General features: G+C 51.3%; 1 protein-coding gene across 1 annotated transcript in view; it reads right to left on the bottom strand.

Moving 5' to 3' along the window:
* LOC142135144 (maestro heat-like repeat-containing protein family member 1) overlaps positions 1–26,944 on the bottom strand; it is a 75,668-nt gene that overhangs the window by 3,001 nt on the left and 45,723 nt on the right. Inside the window, 14 exon segments of the mRNA XM_075194573.1 lie at positions 827–892; positions 1,115–1,217; positions 3,099–3,233; positions 3,312–3,467; positions 4,604–4,792; positions 4,866–5,012; positions 8,861–8,975; positions 11,367–11,504; positions 14,062–14,261; positions 20,881–21,046; positions 22,303–22,457; positions 23,783–23,935; positions 24,266–24,378; positions 24,785–24,920. Coding sequence (XP_075050674.1) covers positions 827–892; positions 1,115–1,217; positions 3,099–3,233; positions 3,312–3,467; positions 4,604–4,792; positions 4,866–5,012; positions 8,861–8,975; positions 11,367–11,504; positions 14,062–14,261; positions 20,881–21,046; positions 22,303–22,457; positions 23,783–23,935; positions 24,266–24,378; positions 24,785–24,920 — 1,972 coding nt within the window.

Raw genomic sequence — 26,944 nt, 5'->3', positions numbered from 1 at the left:
GGTCCAGTACTAACAGGCAGAGAGAGCACAAGTCAGAGGCAGGTCCAGTACTAACAGGCAGAGAGGGTACAAGTCAGAGGCAGGTCCAGTACTAACAGGCAGAGAGAGCACAAGTCAGAGGCAGGTCCAGTACTAACAGGCAGAGAGGGTACAAGTCAGAGGCAGGTCCAGTACTAACAGGCAGAGAGAGCACAAGTCAGAGGCAGGTCCAGTACTCACAGGCAGAGAGGGTACAAGTCAGAGGCAGGTCCAGTACTAACAGGCAGAGAGAGCACAAGTCAGAGGCAGGTCCAGTACTCACAGGCAGAGAGGGTACAAGTCAGAGGCAGGTCCAGTACTAACAGGCAGAGAGGGTACAAGTCAGAGGCAGGTCCAGTACTAACAGGCAGAGAGAGCACAAGTCAGAGGCAGGTCCAGTATGCAACAGTCATTACAGATAATAAACGTAGGGATTGTGGAGCTCCAACATAAAAAGACAGGGGACAGACAGATCCGTATTGGGTGTTTTCGTGTCAAGGTGTCAGTTTTCTTTACAACTACAAAGCAGTACAGAATATTTCAGCAGTGACTCAGTAACATCTCAGAAGAACATGTGATTGGTGGCATCTGCTTATGTAAAGCTGACCAGCCCCCAGGTCCTAGCGGCAGAACCCTGTTCACCCGAGAGACAGCGTTTTGTTCAGCGTGTTCCGCTCTCTCACGGGTATAAGGCCAGAAACAGAGTCCATCTGATAGACAAAGGTGCTAAATAAAACACCCTCTTCTGGGTGCAATGTAAATGCTGTAGGATAATAATAATGTTCACACATAACACAGGGGAACTTACACGTCACCAGATGATCTAAATCTACCAGTTTACACTGATCCTTCTGCATGTGCAACACCAAGAACCCTGCAGAGAGAACAGAACATTAGGACAGATACTGCGGAAATGGTGCCAATCCCGTCCGTCACCCTGCAGTGGGAAGGGCAAGCGTCATGTCACATAGCTCCCTTCTGTTTGTCACCCCACAGTGGGAGGGGCTGGCTCTGTGTCTCCTCCTGTTGGTGTCACAACATTTACATGAGCAGGCCACAGGCAGGGTGTGTCATTAGCATGCTGGGTTCGCGATACCTATGAACATGGGAGCGGCAGCTCGGATATCAGGCCAGATGCTCTTGAAGTAGGTGATGTTGGTCTGGACAAGACGGGAGATCATGTCTGGATATCCCTGCAACTGCACCAAGGAGAAACTTATATCACAAACCATTTCTACACACAGAGACCACAGAATCACATGAGGGACATCGCGGTTACAATGTACGTTACCCCTGCAGACCATTCCTCCCACACCTTGCAGAACATCATACTGACTATTATGGATATCTCCCTGAAATGGCCTCACCCACAATTGTCCCTCGCTCGTCAATCTCTCACAAAGAGACAGAGCGCCCTATGGTACATTACCCACCCCCTGGACACATGAGAGAGCGCCCCGTGGTACCTTACCTACACCCCGGACACAGGAGAGCGCCCTGTGGTACATTACCTACACCCCGGACACATGAGAGAGCGCCCCGTGGTACATTACCTACACCCCGGACACATGAGAGAGCGCCCCGTGGTACATTACCTACACCCCGGAAACAGGAGAGCGCCCTGTGGTACATTACCTACACCCCGGACACATGAGAGAGCGCCCCGTGGTACCTTACCTACACCCGGACACATGAGAGAGCGCCCCGTGGTACATTACCTACACCCCGGACACAGGAGAGCGCCCTGTGGTACATTACCTACCCTCGGACACATGAGAGAGCGCCCCGTGGTACATTACCTACCCTCGGACACATGAGAGAGCGCCCCGTGGTACATTACCTACCCTCGGACACATGAGAGAGCGCCCCGTGGTACATTACCTACCCTCGGACACATGAGAGAGCGCCCCGTGGTACCTTACCTACACCCGGACACAGGAGAGAGCGCCCCGTGGTACCTTACCTACACCCGGACACATGAGAGAGCCCCGTGGTACATTACCCACCCCCTGGACACATGAGAGAGCGCCCCGTGGTACATTACCTACACCCCGGACACATGAGAGAGCCCCGTGGTACATTACCTACACCCGGACACATGAGAGAGCCCCGTGGTACATTACCTACCCTCGGACACATGAGAGAGCGCCCCGTGGTACATTACCTACCCTCGGACACATGAGAGAGCGCCCCGTGGTACATTACCTACCCTCGGACACATGAGAGAGCGCCCCGTGGTACATTACCTACCCTCGGACACATGAGAGAGCGCCCCGTGGTACATTACCCACCCCCTGGACACATGAGAGAGCGCCCCGTGGTACATTACCTACACCCCGGACACATGAGAGAGCGCCCTGTGGTACATTACCTACACCCGGACACATGAGAGAGCCCCGTGGTACATTACCTACACCCGGACACATGAGAGAGCGCCCCGTGGTACATTACCTACCCACGGACACAGGAGAGCGCCCCGTGGTACATTACCTACCCTCGGATACAGGAGAGCGCCCCGTGGTACATTACCCACCCCCCGGACACAGGAGAGCGCCCCGTGGTACATTATCTACCCCCGGATACAGGAGAGCGCCCCGTGGTACATTACCTACCCCCGGATACAGGAGAGCGCCCTGTGGTACATTATCTACCCCCGGATACAGGAGAGCGCCCCGTGGTAAATTACCTACCCCCGGATACAGGAGAGCGCCCTGTGGTACATTATCTACCCCCGGATACAGGAGAGCGCCCCGTGGTACATTATCTACCCCCGGATACAGGAGAGCGCCCTGTGGTACATTACCTACCCTCGGACACAGGAGAGAGCGCCCCATGGTTCATTACCTATCCCCGCCCCGGACACAGGAGAGCGCCCTGTGGTACATTATCTACCCTCGGACACAGGAGAGCGCCCCGTGGTACATTATCAAGGCCCTCTCGGTATTTGTATGACGGTCACTGCAATGTCCCCTCTCATACAGAGCTATAGACTATGTCCGGATCTCGTACAATATATGGTCTCGGACTTGGATTTTCTTCTCCCTGTCTAGATTTGCAGTATGAAGTCACTGAGTCCTCACCAGGTGTTTGCAGACATTATTCATGAACTCTCCATAGTGCAGGCCTCTGTCGGGGTGCAGGTGGGTGAGGAACATGTCTGCCAGGCTCTGGTTGTTTATATTTGGGGCACACATCTGCAGAGCAAATTTACAAGCCTGAAACAGAAGAGTGGACACAACAGGTGAGCCCTGGGTGTGGCTGATGCCATGTCCTTACCCACACATTATCATTACCTTCACCACGTCCGGTTTAGGGTCCTGCAGGTGGAGCAGTAACGTCACCAGACCATTCAGGATCTGCTCGAACAGAACCTCATCACTGCACCCAAAGCGGAACTTGGTCAGATTCCCGAACAGCATAATGGAGGCTTTACGCAAATCTTCCCTCTCCTGAAAAATACCCCAGAAACGGAGCGGAGGTTTAGTAACCATGACGCCTCCGTCGCTGATATAATAGTAACTGTGTGTGTCGATACAGCACATACATTAATGTACACAGAACTAACACAACATGACACATAGTAGCTGTATAGTTATTACTGAGCTAAATACAGCATGGGTAACTCAGGAAAACACCAGAAAAAGGGATATAGTTATTTATTATACAAACAGGACAGGGCAGAGGTGAGATGACAGATGTCCAGCATACAAGCAGTGTCAAACCCTGTCCAGCATACAGACAGGCAGTCCAGCATACCACCACTGTCCAGCATACAGACAGGCATTCTAGCATACCACCACTGTCCAGCATACAGGCAGTCCAACATACCACAACTGTCCAGCAGACAGACAGGCAGTCCAGCATACAGGCAGTCCAGCATACCACAACTGTCCAGCAGACAGACAGGCAGTCCAGCATACCACCACTGTCCAGCATACAGACAGGCATTCTAGCATACCACCACTGTCCAGCAGACAGACAGGCAGTCCAGCATACCACCACTGTCCAGCAGACAGACAGGCAGTCCAGCATACCACCACTGTCCAGCAGACAGACAGGCAGTCCAGCATACCACCACTGTCCAGCAGACAGACAGGCAGTCCAGCATACCACCACTGTCCAGCAAACAGACAGGCAGTCCAGCATACCACCACTGTCCAGCAGACAGACAGGCAGTCCAGCATACCACCACTGTCCAGCAGACAGACAGGCAGTCCAGCATACCACCACTGTCCAGCAGACAGACAGGCAGTCCAGCATACCACCACTGTCCAGCAGACAGACAGGCAGTCCAGCATACCACCACTGTCCAGCAGACAGACAGGCAGTCCAGCATACCACCACTGTCCAGCAGACAGGCAGTCCAGCATACCACCACTGTCCAGACAGGGGTTGGTAGAGACATAGGAGGAAGCACATACAGAACAGAGACATAGAATGTGATCTGACAAACGTTTGACCACAACGGCAGGATGACAGACAGTCCACCACACAGGAAGGCAGAGAGATAGGGGTTGGCAGAGACAGATACAGGACAAACTTGTGGCTGATACAAAGATTGAGGTCCTCAAACACAATCACTTACATGGTCAAAGAAGGGTCGAATCCGGATGGCGGTGTGGATAAGGAGTGAACGCATGTCTGTGTCCTGCATATGGGGGAGGAGGCGAGAGAGACTGGACATTGCCTCCTGGGTCACTATATGGTCAGGGTCCTCGCGATCGTCCATGGCATTGATCATAGAAGTAAGGAGGTTGGATCCATTCTTGCGCACCTGCAATCGCACAGACAAGAGTGTAAAAGTGAATCTCCGACCAGCCACCTGCCCAAGTACACGGGGTCCTCACCTTATCGGGGTATCCGCCTGCAATGTTCCCCAAGCCACGGACGGCTAACATGCGCACGGTCAGGCTGCTGTCCTTCAGACGGCTGGTCATATTGTCCATCAGTGGTTCCAGGAAGACGAGGTCACTGAGGTCATTACTCTGGAGGAGCTGGACAGAGAAACGGATGCAGTCAGCACTGGATGCCCCTTAATAAGTAAATGTGTAGATTAACCCCTCAGCGACCAGCGCAGACTTAATGTCCAAGCCAGTAGTAAGTGTTATTTCATAGTGTACACAGGTATATGAATACATAGATAGGACAACGGAATGTCCTGTGGGCAGGTTAGGTAACAATCTGTAATATACACTATTGCTACCAATTATATGAAAATTATCTTATCTGCAGTATTCAAATATATATTATATATCTCTATCTATCTATATATATCTCTATCTATCTATTATATATATATCTCTATATATCTATATCTATATCTATATATATATTGTATATCACAGTGCGTTACTATTTATTGTATTGTATTGTATCCAGAAGTCTACGCAGTCATACAGAGTAATGGCGTTGTGTGTACGTTGGCCCCATATAACTGTCCCTCACTGTCCGTATGAAACGCTGCGAGGCGTGAAATAAAACAAACGCCGCATCAGGCCTTTGTCTGGCACATTTAATGTCGCTGTGAGCAGCGAGGCGCTCTGCCAGACCGGCTCACTCCTGCACCAGATGCTCGTGTTACAGGATCCGCTTCCAGGACGGTGCAGTGGCTGAGTCCACGGAGAGCTGCTTAGCAGGAGATGATGGATTTTTCCATAAGCCTGGAAGTCCTGCCAGGGCCTCTATTCAGCGGTGATGCAAGACATTTGTTATGCTGTAACTTCCAGACTCTGGTTAAAAACGATAGAGGAAAATAAGAGGGGGAGGGGGCGCCTGGTGTGTCTCAGGACGCTCAGTACTACTATATGCTACTGTACTAATATTTCATGGAGTAGGTCTTTGTCTACGGTGGGCAGTTTGTGGGCATACTGTATATGATTGGGGCACAGATCCTGTGCGGTAAAAGGACAGAGAATGACATAGGGGGCGCCCTGCTCCACATAGTGTGAGACCAGCACCTACCCGCTCCTAGGGGCCCTCTTCAACTCTCCAAGCTGTGGGGCAACTGTACCACCCCAGTGACTCCAGGATAATGGACAGGGGGTCGCTTGGATCCCCCGCTCATTAATCCCCCAAAAATCAAAAACAACATAAAAGTACAGTAATTCATTTTATTCTGCCAAGTGCTGAGTCTCTTATTTAAATTACATTAAAATCAAAATAAAAATGTATTTCTTGATCCGTCATAGTATGATGGGGACCGGCTCTCCTGCACACAGCGCGGGCGGGGGGGACCGGCTCTCCTGCACACAGCGCGGGCGGGGGGGACCGGCTCTCCTGCACACAGCGCGGGCGGGGGGGGCCGGCTCTCCAGCACACAGCGCGAGCGGGGGGGGCCGGCTCTCCAGCACACAGCGCGGGCGGGGGGGGGCCGGCTCTCCTGCACACAGCGCGGGCGGGGGGGGGCCGGCTCTCCTGCACACAGCGCGGGCGGGGGGGGGCCGGCTCTCCTGCACACAGCGCGGGCGGGGGGGGGGGCCGGCTCTCCTGCACACAGCGCGGGCGGGGGGGGGGCCGGCTCTCCTGCACACAGCGCGGGCGGGGGGGGGGGGCCGGCTCTCCTGCACACAGCGCGGGCGGGGGGGGGGCCGGCTCTCCTGCACACAGCGCGGGCGGGGGGGGGCCGGCTCTCCTGCACACAGCGCGGGCGGGGGGGCCGGCTCTCCTGCACACAGCACGGGCGGGGGGGACCGGCTCTCCTGCACACAGCACGGGCGGGGGGGACCGGCTCTCCTGCACACAGCACGGGCTGCGACTCCTTTGGGGGCGTGTGTATGTTAATTTCTGATGTGTGCTCCAGTCCCACGTGGTGCGGTGTCCGCACGTCACTCATTCTGTAATTAGCCGCTTCTAGCGGTTAAGCAATAGCCGGTGTCTGTTGCATTAATGTGTACAGCATTATGGGGATATCGTTACATGGACCTTATAAGTCGTTTCAGTGTGTACAAAATTCTAATCTTTGCTCACGGTAATATGGCTGTGAAAAGCCAGATGGTCGGTCTTTCGTTAATCGTCTAAAGTGTGACTAGTGTGTGCGCATTAATCGTCCTTAGGTCGAAGGTAAAGACGTAGATAACACGTCAATCGCAAAATTCAGACAGTGACAGCTGCACACGGCACAGAGGTCAGGAATACTGTGATCTATACGTCCATCGTTCTCATCATTACATCAGAGTATTTCACTTCTATGTAATAATACATTATGTGATATTATAGAGTACTTGTTGCTCTCACACTGTACGTTATTGGGTTACACATACTCCCTACATTCTCAGTCTTCTTCTAATGTTAGTGCTAGATGCCTCCTCACACCTTCATTTCACATTGTCCTGATCTGGTTTTGCAGTAAATCAGTTCCATTCAAGTATCATATTGTACTAGGAAATACACTTTATATATGTATTCTGATATATATGCTCCGTGTGGGGTCTTCACCTGTGGAGGGTCTCACTAAGGGTCGTGGATGTTTAATACACATTCATACGAAATCAATATACAAATATGTACTAACAGTATAAACCTTCTGGGTGATCTCCCCCCTCACCTGTATTCAGCTCTTCTCTCGTTCCCCCTCTCACCTGTATTCAGCTCTTCTCTCATTCCCCCTCTCCCTGTATTCAGCTCTTCTCTCGTTCCCCCTCACCTGTATTCAGCTCTTCTCTCGTTCCCCCTCTCACCTGTATTCAGCTCTTCTCTCGTTCCCCCTCTCACCTGTATTCAGCTCTTCTCTCGTTCCCCCTCTCACCTGTATTCAGCTCTTCTCTCGTTCCCCCTCTCACCTGTATTCAGCTCTTCTCTCATTCCCCCTCTCCCTGTATTCAGCTCTTCTCTCGTTCCCCCTCTCACCTGTATTCAGCTCTTCTCTCGTTCCCCCTCTCACTTGTATTCAGCTCTTCTCTCGTTCCCCCTCTCACTTGTATTCAGCTCTTCTCTCGTTCCCCCTCTCCCCTGTATTCAGCTCTTCTCTCGTTCCCCCCCTCACCTGTATTCAGCTCTTCTCTCGTTCCCCCTCTCACCTGTATTCAGTTCTTCTCTCGTTCCCCCTCTCACCTGTATTCAGCTCTTCACCTGTTCCCCCTCTCACCTGTATTCAGCTCTTCACCTGTTCCCCCTCTCCCCTGTATTCAGCTCTTCTCTCGTTCCCCCTCTCACTTGTATTCAGCTCTTCTCTCGTTCCCCCTCTCACTTGTATTCAGCTCTTCTCTCGTTCCCCCTCTCCCCTGTATTCAGCTCTTCTCTCGTTCCCCCCCCTCACCTGTATTCAGCTCTTCTCTCGTTCCCCCTCTCACCTGTATTCAGTTCTTCTCTCGTTCCCCCTCTCACCTGTATTCAGCTCTTCACCTGTTCCCCCTCTCACCTGTATTCAGCTCTTCTCTCGTTCCCCCTCTCCCCTGTATTCAGCTCTTCTCTCATTCCCCCTCTCACCTGTATTCAGCTCTTCACCTGTTCCCCCTCTCACCTGTATTCAGCTCTTCACCTGTTCCCCCTCTCCCCTGTATTCAGCTCTTCTCTCGTTCCCCCTCTCACCTGTATTCAGCTCTTCACCTGTTCCCCCTCTCACCTGTATTCAGCTCTTCACCTGTTCCCCCTCTCCCCTGTATTCAGCTCTTCTCTCGTTCCCCCCCTCACCTGTATTCAGCTCTTCTCTCGTTCCCCCTCTCACCTGTATTCAGTTCTTCTCTCGTTCCCCCTCTCACCTGTATTCAGCTCTTCACCTGTTCCCCCTCTCACCTGTATTCAGCTCTTCACCTGTTCCCCCTCTCCCCTGTATTCAGCTCTTCTCTCATTCTCTCTCCCCCCTGTATTCAGCTCTTCTCTCGTTCCACCACGAGTCCCCCCTTACCTGAGCGAGGAAGGCCGTGGCTGTAATGCGCTGACTGTCATATACACTGCTCTGAGCGGACTGCAGACTCTTTATGATCACTGGAAGTTTCGGACCAGCAAACTGCACCATGGAACTGCAAGACAGGAGACGGCTGGGGGGTAACAGGTAGCAGGGAGTTACAGGAGGACTGTGTACTAGGAATTGGGGGGAGAACCATGAATTATGGCGTAGGAAAGAGGAGTGTGTGACGAACATGTCACATCTGAGGGGAAGAGTAACCCCCCCCCGCACGCACAGACGCACGCGCACACACACACACACACACACACACACACAAGACGCGCACACACACAGCCGCACGCACACAAGACGCGCACACGCACAGCCGCACGCACACAAGACGCGCACACGCACAGCCGCACGCACACAAGACGCGCACACGCACAGACGCACAGACGCACGCACACACAGACGCACGCACACAAGACACACACGCGCACAACACACACGCACACACGCACACACACACACACACACGCGCGCACACACACACACACACACAAGACGCGCACACACACACGCGCGCACACACACACACACACACACGCACACACAAGACACACACGCGCACGCGCACACACACACACACACACACACACACAGGGTTTATCACGAGATTTGGGGATGCTCAGAATCAATTCCATCTTCCTGTTAGACCAGAATGTTTAGTCGGAGATTAAACATTTACCAGTCATATTACTGTAAGACACAGAATAGAATCTACAACTGCAGCTACAGAATCCCTCAACCTCGTGAGGCCACATTAATATGAAACTTCCACTCACAAAAAATAAAAACCAGTAACCGTAAAAAATCTGAGGTGGAATTGTCCCCTCAGCTGAGGTTATATTATCTAACGTAAGAGAGAGAATTCTCCTGGACAATAGGAGGGCGAGAATCCAATCGGGCTGGAGAGAGAGTGCAAGCAGGAGGGCGAGAATCCGAGCCGGCTGGAGAGAGACGTGCGAGCAGGAGGGCGAGAATCCGAGCCGGCTGGAGAGAGACGTGCGAGCAGGAGGGCGAGAATCCGAGCGGGCTGGAGAGAGACGTGCGAGCAGGAGGGCGAGAATCCGAGCGGGCTGGAGAGAGACGTGCGAGCAGGAGGGCGAGAATCCGAGCGGGCTGGAGAGAGACGTGCGAGCAGGAGGGCGAGAATCCGAGCGGGCTGGAGAGAGACGTGCGAGCAGGAGGGCGAGAATCCGAGCGGGCTGGAGAGAGACGTGCGAGCAGGAGGGCGAGAATCCGAGCGGGCTGGAGAGAGACGTGCGAGCAGGAGGGCGAGAATCCGAGCGGGCTGGAGAGAGACGTGCGAGCAGGAGGGCGAGAATCCGAGCGGGCTGGAGAGAGACGTGCGAGCAGGAGGGCGAGAATCCGAGCGGGCTGGAGAGAGACGTGCGAGCAGGAGGGCGAGAATCCGAGCGGGCTGGAGAGAGACGTGCGAGCAGGAGGGCGAGAATCCGAGCGGGCTGGAGAGAGACGTGCGAGCAGGAGGGCGAGAATCCGAGCGGGCTGGAGAGAGACGTGCGAGCAGGAGGGCGAGAATCCGAGCGGGCTGGAGAGAGACGTGCGAGCAGGAGGGCGAGAATCCGAGCGGGCTGGAGAGAGACGTGCGAGCAGGAGGGCGAGAATCCGAGCGGGCTGGAGAGAGACGTGCGAGCAGGAGGGCGAGAATCCGAGCGGGCTGGAGAGAGACGTGCGAGCAGGAGGGCGAGAATCCGAGCGGGCTGGAGAGAGACGTGCGAGCAGGAGGGCGAGAATCCGAGCGGGCTGGAGAGAGACGTGCGAGCAGGAGGGCGAGAATCCGAGCGGGCTGGAGAGAGACGTGCGAGCAGGAGGGCGAGAATCCGAGCGGGCTGGAGAGAGACGTGCGAGCAGGAGGGCGAGAATCCGAGCAGGAGGGCGAGAATCCGAGCAGGAGGGCGAGAATCCGAGCAGGAGGGCGAGAATCCGAGCAGGAGGGCGAGAATCCGAGCAGGAGGGCGAGAATCCGAGCAGGAGGGCGAGAATCCGAGCAGGAGGGCGAGAATCCGAGCCTGCAGGAGAGAGACGTTAGAGCAGGAGGGCGAGAATCCGAGCCTGCAGGAGAGAGACGTTAGAGCAGGAGGGCGAGAATCCGAGCCTGCAGGAGAGAGACGTTAGAGCAGGAGGGCGAGAATCCGAGCCTGCAGGAGAGAGACGTTAGAGCAGGAACATGAGTCATTACCGGTACGTCGGTCGGAAGGTGACCACTATTGTCCTGTGTGCATATACATCTTATGTCCACAATAACAGGTCCTAGTTAAGCCATAAGTTATCTGGCCACATGACTGGGATGTCGCCCAATTTGGCCCCCAATATGCGCACTCTGGCCAACTTAATATATTTACACAATGGGGAGTCACAGAATAAAGTCAGAGAGGCAATTTGTCAAGATCTGTCATAATTGGCTCTTCGTTTCTTCTCCACATCTCAGACCCCTTCTTACCTACTCAATGACGATACTCCCATGTAATGTGTCTCCTCTTTCCTCATGTTCTCCCAACCTCCATCCGCTTCCACACTCAAGGTCACCTCCTCGCTGCCTCCCTGAATCAGCATGAACTGCAGGGCTTCAACCGCGGAGCTGGGCAGAAGAAATCAGAGAATAAACTGGGGAACGAGAGAGGACCAGGGACCACTAAAGCAAGGAGAGGACAACCTACAGAACAAACAGTAGATAGACACAGATTACTGATCTCCGGGAAGTCTCATCTTCCTGATAATCCTGAGGATGTCTCTCATCCATCCATCTTCCATAGAAGAATCTTATCCTCCCACTAATCCCTGGGCACATGGTAGGTGGTTACTGAACGGGTATAAACTAATACAGGAAGGTTCTAGGCAATCATATTACTAACTGTCACGTTGTTTGGCCACAGAACACACTTAACACATTTATCTGAATTATAGCTCTATAAATGTTCCTTGTTAACATACATATGTATTTATATTAGGACAATATGAAAAGTCATGTAAAGAAAATAGAATATAAAACGATAGACAATCACAAGACGCTCTACATGCGTGTAGTTTCAGAGGAGATCGGGTTTTGGTGTCATCCACAATTAATAGAAAGAGAATAGATGGCGCAGGTCAGCCCGACGTGTGGAAAAACTCCCAGAACACACGACACAAGGTCAGACGGACGTGTGGATGTCTCCTAACATGTGTGTCGTCTTCTTATAATCTTACACTTTACATCGCTTAGATGCTAATAACCCACAACATAAACTCCGGCCCCAGCCTCAGAGTTGCACAGGACAATATTTTTCAGGCAGCGACTATAATAAGACAAATACATCAGTCCTTCAGATGGCGTAAAAAACCCAGAGATCAAGTTCCGTCTCTGCGGCAGACAAAAGCCGATCAGCCAGAGACCACGATGAGGTCAGTGAAATATTACACCAGCAGCAGAAACGATCTAGGTCCTGTATTTGTGAGTGAGTGAGGAGTAGAGAGGCCATTCACAAAGCAAATCATCTGCACCGCAGGGCAGAGCTGTGCTCACAATATGTGCGGGACTGGCGCAGGGTCGGGGGAGGTGCACGGCACCCCACATACAGACGCCCCGACATCCATAATGTAACACCCCACATACAGACGCCCCGACACCCATAATGTAACACCCCGCATACAGACGCCCCGACACCCATAATGTAACACCCCGCATACAGACGCCCCGACACCCATAATGTAACACCCCGCATACAGACGCCCCGACACCCATAATGTAACACCCCGCATACAGACGCCCCGACACCCATAATGTAACACCCCGCATACAGACGCCCCGACACCCATAATGTAACACCCCGCATACAGACGCCCCGACACCCATAATGTAACACCCCGCATACATACGCCCCGACACCCATATTGTAACACCCCGCATACAGACGCCCCGACACCCATAATGTAACACCCCGCCTGCAGACACCCCGACACCCATAATGTAACACCCCGCATACAGACGCCCCAACACCCATAATGTAACACCCTGCATACAGACGCCCCGACACCCATAATGTAACACCCCGCATACAGACGCCCCGACACCCATAATGTAACACCCCGCATACAGACGCCCCGACACCCATAATGTAACACCCCGCATACAGACGCCCCGACACCCATAATGTAACACCCCGCATACATACGCCCCGACACCCATATTGTAACACCCCGCATACAGACGCCCCGACACCCATAATGTAACACCCCGCCTGCAGACACCCCGACACCCATAATGTAACACCCCGCATACAGACGCCCCAACACCCATAATGTAACACCCCGCATACAGACGCCCCGACACCCATAATGTAACACCCCGCATACAGACGCCCCGACACCCATAATGTAACACCCCGCATACAGACGCCCCGACACCCATAATGTAACACCCCGCATACAGACACCCCCGACACCCATAATGTAACACCCCGCATACAGACGCCCCGACACCCATAATGTAACACCCCGCATACAGACGCCCCGACACCCATAATGTAACACCCCGCATACAGACGCCCCGACACCCATAATAACCACCGACAGACTCTGGGACGTAGATTACGGGTTCGGCAGTTACACTATAGAGTGCGATCAGACCTCGGCTGGGTGTCCCTGGAGCCCAGGACAGTTCTCTCTAGTTACCCAATTATCTATCCAGACTTCTCTGATCCATGTCCAGTTGCTAATGGTTCCTATATCCAGAAACCACCCGGTCATTCCACAATTACCCCCCGGACGCCACGAGTCTGGAACACTCTGCCTCCATCTGACAGTTATCACTCACTCTATGCTGTACCTAGAACATCCTTACAAACAACAACAGGTAACTGCAAACGCATCTCTTCCTGGAAACACACATTTAATAACAACAATAATAAGTTGCTTCTCCCTTCAGACGGGGGCAGCCTGAGGGTTGTTGTCTCTGTACATCTGGTGGATATTACATTCCTCATACAGATGCTCAGTACAATGATAGGAGAGAGGAAAGATCAGATCATCACATGTCAGAGTGAGAAGACCCAGAGACCTGGTGGGAGACTGGAAACTGTGACGGCATCACTGACGTCTCCCATCTACTGCACCATCATAGTCACATGTGGACAGGGTGAACCGTGCGTCTACCATACCTGCAGGGATCCAGGCTCCTGGAAGGGGCAGATGGACTGGAGACCTTTCTGTCCTTGGTTCCTCCGAGGTTCTTGGGTAGCTGGACTCCCACCATAGAGCTCACACGCAGTAGGAGGGCGACAAAGAGTTGGGAGTAGAGCTCTTGTACAGCGGGGGCCGACTCTGGCTGAGACAGCACCTCACGGAGAGCACAAGAAGCCTGGAAAGAGGTAGATATAAGAGGTATAGCAGTGGTAAAATGTGTCATTTACCAGCATTTCAAACAACACATTGCAGCAACATCACACTTCTGAATATGGATTTCTGGGGATGCAGGTCCGTACCGTCTCTGTCCGTACCGTCTCTGTCCGTACCGTCTCTGTCCGTACCGCCCCTGCCCGTACCGCCCCTGCCCGTACCGCCCCTGCCCGTACCGCCCCTGCCCGTACCGCCCCTGCCCGTACCGCGATGCACACAGTGCCTTACAAGATCCCAAGATACAGAAATAAAGTGCAAAATGTACTGAAATTGATGCTCCCTGATCCTGAAGAGCAGAGTATAGTTTGTTAGGTCACTGAGGAGGTGAGTGTGTCAGATGAATCTACAGAGGGAGAGAATTCCTGAGGTAAGGAGCAGGGAGTGAGAAGAGCCTTAGAGCGGATAGAGCAGCAATAGTGAAACGTGCACCAAAGAGAGGAGCGGAGAAGGCGCCCAGGTTGATCTATAGAAAAGAGAAAAGAACTATAGGGAGCAGCAGAGGATGGAAGGTAGGTTATCATAAGAGCAGACACAGAACGGGAAACATCACAGAGAATTCAGGAAGACCGGACAGAAGATTACAGAAGTAGGTCAGATATCAGCGTTTAGTGACACAGAAAAGAGCGCATCTTATGAGTGTTTGGGTGGGAGAGGAGCCAGGTTTAGTGACTATTTTAATGCGGAAAGTGAAAGTGACGAATCTAGCGCAACCCAGAGACAATGAGTCAATGGAGGAGATATGGAACGTCAGGACGTGCATTGGGGGGAAATGGGTGTGTTGGGAGAGGGGAGAACGAAAATGAGAAACAGAGGAGCAGACGTGGGTTTGACGAGTGGTCTGTGTGTTGAATTAACGCAATGACAGGATAAATGTGTAATGGAGAAAATCAGGAAGAGATTTGGATTTTCTCCAGAGCGAGTACAGAGAAAATGGCTCATTACCCAGGCTGGGGTGTCTCCACTTCATCCTGGATAACGCTGAGCTTTCTACATCAGGTAAAGGGGAATCACTAGGGTGTGAGCTGTGAGTACGAGGAGACCATGACAAATAGCGCTGGTCAGAGGGTCTCAGGCAGGGGCCATAGCTAACTGCAGGACGTTTATCATATATAACAATAATAATTTCTATGGTGCTGAGTGAGAATCAGAAAGAAGGCAGCCGACACAGGATAATTGTCTGTCTCATCTCACAAGATAAACAGGTTCCCCGCACTTTACTGCCAGCGGAATAAGAGGTCTCACATTTCACAACTCAGAGGTCTCATGTCAGTTTACAGAGACTCACTCCCACTCACAGCTGTGTCTGGGACCCTCTCCTGGCTGGATTAACCCCTTCCCTCCAAATGGCAGACCCCAGACTCAGCGCTCTACTTGGGTGACAACCTGCAAATCCAGCTTTGTACAGGGCTATATTATGTGGGATGTCACTAGCCCGTAGCCCCCGATAATTGTCCCATTACACAGGATAGACACTGATTTTATTGCCAGTCATCACTAATACATATAATAATATTACCTGCAGACATCCAAAGTGGTGCTATGCATCTGTGACATATCCCAGCATGCAGTGTAAGGGAAGTGGTACTATGCATCTGTGACATATCCCAGCATGCAGTGTAAGGGAAGTGGTGCTATGCATCTGTGACATATCCCAGCATGCAGTGTAAGGGAAGTGGTGCTATGCATCTGTGACATATCCCAGCATGCAGTGTAAGGGAAGTGGTGCTATGCATCTGTGACATATCCCAGCATGCAGTATAAGGGAAGTGGTGCTATGCATCTGTGACATATCCCAGCATGCAGTATAAGGAAAGTGGTGCTATGCATCTGTGACATATCCCAGCATGCAGTATAAGGGAAGTGGTACTATGCATCTGTGACATATCCCAGCATGCAGTGTAAGGGAAGTGGTACTATGCATCTGTGACATATCCCAGCATGCAGTGTAAGGGAAGTGGTACTATGCATCTGTGACATATCCCAGCATGCAGTGTAAGGGAAGTGGTGCTATGCATCTGTGACATATCCCAGCATGCAGTATAAGGGAAGTGGTGCTATGCATCTGTGACATATCCCAGCATGCAGTGTAAGGGAAGTGGTACTATGCATCTGTGACATATCCCAACATGCAGTATAAGGGAAGTGGTACTATGCATCTGTGACATATCCCAGCATGCAGTGTAAGGGAAGTGGTACTATGCATCGGTGACATATCCCAGCATGCAGTGTAAGGGAAGTGGTACTATGCATCTGTGACATATCCCAGCATGCAGTGTAAGGGAAGTGGTGCTATGCATCTGTGACATATCCCAGCATGCAGTCTAAGGGAAGTGGTACTATGCATCTGTGACATATCCCAGCATGCAGTGTAAGGGAAGTGGTACTATGCATCTGTGACATATCCCAGCATGCAGTCTAAGGGAAGTGGTACTATGCATCTGTGACATATCCCAGCATGCAGTGTAAGGGAAGTGGTACTATGCATCTGTGACATATCCCAGCATGCAGTGTAAGGGAAGTGGTGCTATGCATCTGTGACATATCCCAGCATGCAGTCTAAGGGAAGTGGTACTATACATCTGTGACATATCCCAGCATGCAGTCTAAGGGAAGTGGTACTATGCATCTGTGACATATCCCAGCATGCAGTGTAAGGGAAGTGGTACTATGCATCTGTGACATATCCCAACATGCAGTATAAGGGAAGTGGTACTATGCATCTGTGACATATCCCAGCATGCAGTGTAAGGGAAGTGGTACTATGCATCTGTGACATATCCCAGCATGCAGTGTAAGGGAAGTGGTGCTATGCATCTGTGACATATCCCAGCATGCAGTGTAAGGGAAGTGGTGCTATGCATCTGTGACATATCCCAGCATGCAGTATAAGGGAAGTGGTGCTATGCATCTGTGACATATCCCAGCATGCAGTGTAAGGGAAGTGGTGCTATGCATCTGTGACATATCCCAGCATGCAGTGTAAGGGAAGTGGTACTATGCATCTGTGACATATCCCAGCATGCAGTCTAAGGGAAGTGGTACTATGCATCTGTGACATATCCCAGCATGCAGTCTAAGGGAAGTGGTACTATGCATCTGTGACATATCCCAGCATGCAGTGTAAGGGAAGTGGTACTATGCATCTGTGACATATCCCAGCATGCAGTCTAAGGGAAGTGGTACTATGCATCTGTGACATATCCCAGCATGCAGTGTAAGGGAAGTGGTACTATGCATCTGTGACATATCCCAGCATGCAGTGTAAGGGAAGTGGTGCTATGCATCTGTGACATATCCCAGCATGCAGTATAAGGGAAGTGGTGCTATGCATCTGTGACATATCCCAACATGCAGTATAAGGGAAGTGGTACTATGCATCTGTGACATATCCCAGCATGCAGTATAAGGGAAGTGGTGCTATGCATCTGTGACATATCCCAGCATGCAGTATAAGGGAAGTGGTGCTATGCATCTGTGACATATCCCAGCATGCAGTATAAGGGAAGTGGTGCTATGCATCTGTGACATATCCCAGCATGCAGTGTAAGGGAAGTGGTACTATGCATCTGTGACATATCCCAGCATGCAGTCTAAGGGAAGTGGTACTATGCATCTGTGACATATCCCAGCATGCAGTCTAAGGGAAGTGGTACTATGCATCTGTGACATATCCCAGCATGCAGTCTAAGGGAAGTGGTACTATGCATCTGTGACATATCCCAGCATGCAGTATAAGGGAAGTGGTACTATGCATTTCTTTTGTGACATTATGGTCTTGGGTTCCGCTCTAATGTGAAGCTTCCACCTATAACACTTTTTTCAGGGATTAACTAACTAAAAACAAATTTCTCTCGGACCAGGATAAACGCCCGGCCTGGGAGATAGAAGCCGCTGAGAGGTAACAGCGTTATCATCACGTGGCTGATAAAACGTGGCCCCATCGCTGCTATGCTGGCTGTACCTGGACCACCGATTAGAATAGGATTATTATGTTTAGTTTGAGCCTATTTTGCACATTTAAACACAAAGGTGGACTTATCCCTGAACGCTGGACCATAGTATTAGTGTCCGGTCCGCACGGCACCTACATGCGCACCCATATTTTTTTGGGCTTTCTTTTAATGCGGCGTCAGCCGGACACTGCAGACGCAGGAAGGTGGATTTCTTTTTTTAAAATAAAAATATTCTGAATAATTGTTACTTGGGAACAACAGCGGTTTATTTATGTGCGACATCAGTTGGTGGCGATTATAATAGAGATGAGGGTAACGGACTCCACAATGTCCGAGATCCTGCTCAGAGACGAGGGGGAGGGGAGGAATGAACACCTGGAGGAGAGGTATATATAGCCAGGGATTAACTGCGATAGGGAATAAAAAGCCTCCAGACCTAATTTCCAGACTTCCCCCTCCTCCAGTGTGGAGGAAATGAAGATGTGTTACAGCTGCGGTGTCTGGAATGAAGCTTCTGTTCAGGACGGGCAGCCAGCTCTCCCGGAAAATCAGGACAGAGGACGGAAACTCGGCTGTTCTACATGATGGAAATACTGCTGGTCATGGTAATAAGACCTTCCTCTACCTGCCGGCCCGCACATCCCATACTCAGACCCATGATAATCTAGGAGTCACGTCTGCATCCACAGACAGCGGCTCTACCAGTTATGTCCACCCAAAATCCTGCCCCAATGTCACAATGCAAGATGTACACCTAGAAATCAAACATCCACATATCCAGCCCGGACACTGAACATGGGTTGTGCAGCTATTATGCTGGATTCGGACAATGTCCATGTCCATCCTAAACCACAGGCTCCACCCTTACTGCTCCACAAGGCACGTCTCCATCCAAACAGGAGAGCACCGTACGCTCTCTAGCTGCTAAATGCTCCACCACTGTCCATGTCAGAGACATGAAGGAAGGCCGTGTGTGAATAGTGCCACACAAAGCCATCATTAGCCAGGTCATCCCCTGCCCTCTGCCCTAACCGAGGAGGATCATCAAACAAGAACCAGCACAATGATATATTGCTGGACACTAACCCCATGTTCCAGAGATCCCCTCTTATTACGTGCTTGGAGTGACTGCAGTAAATGGCCTCAGCAGAGGCACACACAAGCTTGAATAATGTGACATAAGGCCTATATTATGACCCAGTCCTACACATATATATGTAGCTGGTCTCCATCTCCGGTCAGCAGAACAGGAAGATGTACAGAGCAAGGACATACCAACACCCTAAGATCACTTACCGGTGTATAGTGTACAAGCCTGTATTGTCCAATTCAGTCATCTACATAGCGGTCAGACTGTGGCCTCCAGGACGAAACCTAATCCCATAGATTGTAAGCCTGCGAGTAGGGCCCTCTTACCTGTCTGTATTACCCAGTATTGTTTTATTACAGCACTTGTTCCCAAGTAAACTGCTATGGAATATAAATACATGATGATGATGATGATGATGATGAATCAGTGTGAACTTGCCTGAGAGAAGTCATTTGTACTTAGACTCTGTACCTAACACATAGGAGGAACGGGCCTGGGTATTACGGCTGGACGTGAGGATGGGCAGGAGATGTACTCACGGTGAGTGGGAGGAGGGTGGGCAGGAGATGTACTCACGGTGAGTGGGAGGAGAGTGGGCAGGAGATGTACTCACGGTGAGTGGGAGGAGAGTGGGCAGGAGATGTACTCACGGTGAGTGGGAGGAGAGTGGGCAGGAGATGTACTCACAGTGAGTGGGAGGAGAGTGGGCAGGAGATGTACTCACAGTGAGTGGGAGGAGAGTGGGCAGGAGATGTACTCACGGTGAGTGGGAGGAGAGTGGGCAGGAGATGTACTCACGGTGAGTGGGAGGAGAGTGGGCAGGAGATGTACTCACGGTGAGTGGGAGGAGAGTGGGCAGGAGATGTACTCACGGTGAGTGGGAGGAGAGTGGGCAGGAGATGTACTCACGGTGAGTGGGAGGAGAGTGGGCAGGAGATGTACTCACGGTGAGTGGGAGGAGAGTGGGCAGGAGATGTACTCACGGTGAGTGGGAGGAGAGTGGGCAGGAGATGTACTCACGGTGAGTGGGAGGAGAGTGGGCAGGAGATGTACTCACGGTGAGTGGGAGGAGAGTGGGCAGGAGATGTACTCACGGTGAGTGGGAGGAGAGTGGGCAGGAGATGTACTCACAGTGAGTGGGAGGAGAGTGGGCAGGAGATGTACTCACAGTGAGTGGGAGGAGAGTGGGCAGGAGATGTACTCACAGTGAGTGGGAGGAGAGTGGGCAGGAGATGTACTCACAGTGAGTGGGAGGAGAGTGGGCAGGAGATGTACTCACGGTGAGTGGGAGGAGAGTGGGCAGGAGATGTACTCACGGTGAGTGGGAGGAGAGTGGGCAGGAGATGTACTCACGGTGAGTGGGAGGAGAGTGGGCAGGAGATGTACTCACGGTGAGTGGGAGGAGAGTGGGCAGGAGATGTACTCACGGTGAGTGGGAGGAGAGTGGGCAGGAGATGTACTCACGGTGAGCGGGAGGAGAGTGGGCAGGAGATGTACTCACGGTGAGTGGGAGGAGAGTGGGCAGGAGATGTACTCACGGTGAGTGGGAGGAGAGTGGCCACCCGACCAGACACGGAACTCAGCAGAGACGTCTTACTCTCCTTATACGGGACATCACCGCTCATCTTCTCCAGAAGGAGAGACAGCACCTGGGAGGTGAGTGGTGGATCCGAGGACAGCGCCTTCCACAGGGTACACGTCTCACTGCAAGAGGGGGAGAGAGATGGAAGAAGTGAGCACAAAACAGGTAATAGAGAAAGAGTGGAAGGGTAGGTACCAAGAGGCCAAGCAAGGATGGGGCGCTCAGGTAGCCAGGGCCGAGCGGGAGGGTTGAAGTCAGGTAGCAAAGGCTGAAAGCGAGAGTTCAGGTAGTGCAGGTCGAGCAGGGCGGGGGGGGGTGGCTCAGTAGTGTCGGCCGAGCGTGGTGGGGGGGGGCACAGTAGTGTTGGCCGAGCGTGGTGGTGGGGGGGGGGGGCTCAGTAGTGTTGGCGGAGCGTGGGGGGGGGGGGGGGGGCTCAGTAGTGTTGGCTGAGCGTGGTGGTAGGGGGGGGGGAGGGGGCTCAGTAGTGTTGGGCGAGCGTGGTGGTGCGGGGGGGGGGGGCTCAGTAGTGTTGGCCGAGCGTAGGGGGGGCTCAGTAGTGTTGGCCCAGCGTAGGGGGGGGGGGGGGGGAAGAGGGCTCTGTAGTGTTGGCCGAGCGTGGGGGGTGGGTGGCTCAGTAGTGTTGGCCGAGCGTGGGGTGGGTGGGGGGGGCTCAGTAGTGTTGGCCGAGCGTGGGGGGGGGGGGGGGGTGTGGCTCAGTAGTGTTGGCTGAGCGTGGGGGGTGGCTCAGTAGTGTTGGCCCAGCAGGTGGTGGCGTCTCAGGTAGCGAGGGACCGAGCGGTAAGGCGGGGCTTAGGCTTGGGGACCAGACACTTGGGGACCAGACAGAAAGAATGGGTAAAGATGAAAGTTTAAGCTGGAGGCAAGATATGAGGGGAAGGTCATACGTGGGACGGAGAAATGCTGGATGCAGCAAAGATTGACATGTCCCCAGATAGGTGAAACAAGAGTTTATCCATACAGAACTCTAATCTAGGACTGAGTCAGGTACTGGGCTACATAGTGTGTGGGGGATGGGAGGGGGGGTATTTACCCCCAGGTACTGGGCTACATAACAGGGGGGGGGGATTTACCCCCAGGTACTAGGTTACATATTGGGAAATAAAATAAGGACACAAACTTGCAGCCTTCGCATATGAAGTGATGCAGCACATTACATCCTATATGTAATGTTATCATCAGAGATGTGACCACCCCCCAATTCTTTTTCTTCTTTAGACACCAAAACATTGTGCTTCATGTTCTCACATAATTACAGCAAACTGGACAGTCATGGAGACTGGTTGTAGGACAGACACAGACGCATGTGACCTGGGAATGAGGACTACATCTTCTGGCTGATACGAGGGGTCTGAATTACCTATCATAGGGAACGGGACTGGACAGTAAGCTGGAGACCACAGCGCCCATATGTTGTGTGGCCAAAATATAGAGTGTCTGGACGGCCGCCTTCTTAATGTGCTCCTCCGGGGACTCTTGCAGCTGCTCGTGAACACGATCAATGATTTCCGGGACCTTGCAGGAAAGAACCAAAGCAACAATTAACGGATATCAAATCTATCCAGATAAACCACCAACCTGAATCAAGGAACAAATATGGGAGGAACAGGCAGAACATGGGATAGAGCAGCCCTCTGGCCATAGTGGACGCGGGATACAGGGGATGATTATTATTACTGCTGATTTATAGGGCTGCAGCGATGGACGGAGTGGTCATACAACAAGGGTGAGTTGAGGGACAGGAGGGGTCTAACTCTGATAAAGTTGCAAGAGATGGAAGCGACAGACATGGGAGAGGGACTGGATGTGGAGAGAAGATCATTGTGTTGTCACCAATGAGGGAGAGGTGAGGCGGAGTGGAGGCTGGAGACGTAGAGCAGACAATAAGACATTCAGGAGGAGATGGCGGAGAGACAACTGGACACTTGAGAAAGGGAAAGGAAGTGATCAGATCATAGAGGTGGAACTGGAGACCGAAGGAGCCAATTAGACCACTGAGGGAGGAGATGTACAGAGAGGGGCCACGGACGGAGCCTTGTGGGACCCATCCCGCTGTGGGAAGGTGGAAACGAAGAAGGAGGAGAACTTGGAGATACAGGAGGTTATCCAGGAGAGGACAGTATCATGAAGTCCGATGGAGTGAAGAAAGCGCAGTAGATGAGGGGTCCACGGTGTAGAAGGAGAAGCTATGTTGAAATGACTCCTGGATTTGTCAAAAGGCGCAAACTTACACTAGTTTCTCAGTTGTACTCCAGTGATGTTCTGCACAACTGATAAACAACTGACATATAATATACTCCTCCATGACCATCTATTGATAAAACAATCATTTATGAAGCAACATTGGAGCTTGAAAGATCATTTTAAAAAGTTATTTCCCCGTCACCATTATACTATAACTATGTGTTAAAGTCTTGTTCACCATGAATTATTCTGTACAGTGGTTTATTGTTTTTATCCATCTAATATTTCGGTTTCTGGTTTATCAGTAGAACATAAGAGCACAGAGGATTACTTGTCCGATATGACACGGAGCTTGCGCTCTACATATGTAATTACGTAGTAAGCCATCAGTGCCGGTTTCTTCTCCAGTACAGACTCCTAATAAACCCCCTTTATCTGGACCATTATTCTATAAATAACCAATGGGAAGACCAGATTGCACATTGCTGGAAAACTGTTCCAGGTATGAGTCGTGCAGAGCTGGATTTCTGTTCAGCGCTCATCATAACCTCCCTAACATATAACTCATTTACCCTGCCCCACAGGCAGAACCTCGACACATCACCAATAGGTGCCTCTACTGGAAGTGTCCCAAGGAAGAGACAAACAATCCTCACCTTTGACAGTAAGATGGTCCCCCGGTCCTTGAGCAGAGAGTTGATCATAACCGTGGCCGCTCGGGAGCAATTGGGGTCGGGATCCGAAAGGCCCTCAAAGGTGATGAAGAGGAGGCTGGTCAGCTGTTCGGGTGGTAAACGCTTCCCAATGATCTGAGAGGAAAGAGGGAAGAGATTACCTCCAAATATGTCCCGTTATCTCCGTACAGCTCACACACAAACAAGAATAAAAAGTATAATAAATAATATCTGTATTCATATTTGCCCAATAAATATTTTAATTACCAGAAACAGCTTCTGTAAAACACAATAAAAGTTTTCTGGCTGTTTAAAAAAAATGAGCTGATGACTAATGAGCAGCCTACAGAGACTGTGCCAGAAAACTACACGTACCATAATGCATTGCAGTAAGTGACTGCAGCCCGTAGAACGCAGTGACCCAGAGTCACACGCTCTAACGGACAGAAGAGAGGCCACACTCACCATGGCGATATTGAAGCATGTATGAAACAGGACGCTGGAGTCTGGGGTTAGGAGACCTTGTTTGAAAGTCTGTAACTTCTCCACCAATTCATCTTTGTGATCGGGAGCAAATCCTGAATATACGAGAAGTATGGAAGAGAAACCAGTTATGGAGGATAAAACTACCCAACCACAGAGGCTGGGATACAAGAGCACCAGAGGGAGAGAGACTGAGGACGATGGGGTGAGATGCACAACACACTAGGGGGTAAATGTATAAAGCTGAGAGTTTTCGGGCGGGTTTGAAAAACCAATCAGGTTCTAGCTATCATTTATTTAGTGCATTCTACAAAATGACAGCTAGAATCTGATTGGTTGCTATGGGCAACGTTTTCAAACCCGCCGGCAAACTCTCAGTTTGATACATTTACCCCTAGGACTCTGATAGAGACACTGAGCTGGGGTGATGGAGAATGAAAGATATTGGAGCATTTAGTCTGGATAGAGGTCACATTTGGGGGGCTGTACGCAGTCACTCACCTTCATATCTAAGTTGAATATACAGCAGGTAGTAGATACAGTCTACGGTGCGTTGACGGATGGAGGTGATGGAGTCTGAACAGCGAGGGGACAATCTACCGATCAGAAGTCCCAGGTTATGGAACGGCACCACACACTGCGGGCACAGGGAGAGAAACACATCATCATGGATCGCCCCAATAAACAGCCTGGGCAGAGAGACAGCTAGTGTGGGCCCCCAAGTCATGCCCAGCAGCAGACACACAGTATACCAGGAAAACCCGCAGCTTAGCGGCTCCCAGCCCCAGGCCTTAGAGCAGTGGTCAGGGAACAGGGGTAAATTACCCCAAATGGGGTAAAAATTTAATTCCTGGGGGTAATGCTGCTTATTCACATGTTGTTAGTTGGATTATAGACCCCTTTAAATGTGAAATTGCTGTTGTACCAGAAGAGCCTCAAGGGTTGGCAGAGGCACTTCTTGAGCTTCGATGCAATAATGAAGCACGTATTGCATTTGAAAACAAAGCAGATCTGTCATGTTTTTGGATGTCAACAGCTGTAAAGGCATTCAAAATTGCACATGAGGAGGCAGTCAAAAAATTGCTGTCTTTTGCAACAACCTACCTTTGCAAACAAGGATTTTCCACTCTAATGAACTTAAAAACAAAGCAGAGAAATCGATTGGACGCTGAAGACTGTATCCAAATTCCTCTGATATCAAAATGCCCCAATATTGATGCTCTTGTACCAAAAATTAAGCAATTTCAATTCTCCAAAACCTGAAGTTTTGAAGTTGAAGCTTTCAAATAAATTTTGAATAGATTCAATAACATTTTGAATTCCAATAATTAATACTATATGATTTCCTTCCTTTCAAATCAAGGGGGTAAAGTCGGCGTATCTAAATATATTTGGGGGTAAAAGATAAAAAAGTTCCCTGACTCCTGCCTTAGAGTAACCAAGGTGGAGAGCTGTAGACAGCCACCTCTGTGCACAATACCACCGGTGCTCTTCTTTGGGTGCTTACATCACATCTAGAGTTACCAAAAACAAATTCACAGATGTGATTTACCGGTTTGGGGATTCTTGCTCTATAGCAGTAAAAGAACTGACAGGTGTTTAGGGACCAGTGAAATACAGGACTTAATCGCAAGGTAGTGCTAAAAATGAATATAGAATAAGTGGACAGAAAATGTATTGCTACTCCCTCCCCCTTCACATCACTGCCCCTGTCACATACAGCCCTGTCCTCACTAACACATCACTCATCTCCGGATATACTCTGTGCTGCTGGAGGACCCTGCTCCTTCCACTATATAACTCTCAGTCTGTGACTTCCTGCTGCCTCCATTCCCCTCCTCCCATCATGTCACTACCCCTGTCACATACAGCCCTGTCCTCACTAACACATCACTCATCTCCTGATATACTCTGTGCTGCTGGGGGAACCTGCTCCTTCCACTATATAACTCTCAGTCTGTGGCTTCCTGCTGCCTCCATTCCCCTTCTCACATCATGTCACTGCCCCTGTCACATGCAGCCCTGTCCTCACTAACACATCACTCATCTCCGGATATACTCTGTGCTGCTGGGGGAACCTGCTCCTTCCACTATATAACTCTCAGTCTGTGGCTTCCTGCTGCCTCCATTCCCCTCCTCACATCATGTCACTGCCCCTGTCACATGCAGCCCTGTCCTCACTAACACATCACTCGTCTCCTGATATACTCTGTGCTGCTGGAGGACCCTGCTCCTTCCACTATATAACTCTCAGTCTGTGGCTTCCTGCTGCCTCCATTCCCCTCCTCACATCATGTCACTGCCCCTGTCACATGCAGCCCTGTCCTCACTAACACATCACTCATCTCCTGATATACTCTGTGCTGCTGGGGGAACCTGCTCCTTCCACTATATAACTCTCAGTCTGTGACTTCCTGCTGCCTCCATTCCCCTCCTCACATCATGTCACTGCCCCTGTCACATGCAGCCCTGTCCTCACTAACACATCACTCATCTCCGGATATACTCTGTGCTGCTGGAGGACCCTGCTCCTTCCACTATATAACTCTCAGTCTGTGACTTCCTGCTGCCTCCATTCCCCTCCTCCCATCATGTCACTACCCCTGTCACATACAGCCCTGTCCTCACTAACACATCACTCACCTCCTGATATACTCTGTG

Source organism: Mixophyes fleayi, unplaced genomic scaffold (genome assembly GCF_038048845.1).
Source record: "Mixophyes fleayi isolate aMixFle1 unplaced genomic scaffold, aMixFle1.hap1 Scaffold_62, whole genome shotgun sequence".
NCBI classification, from domain to species: Eukaryota; Metazoa; Chordata; class Amphibia; order Anura; family Limnodynastidae; genus Mixophyes; species Mixophyes fleayi.
This window is presented reverse-complemented; position numbering and strand designations above follow the sequence as displayed.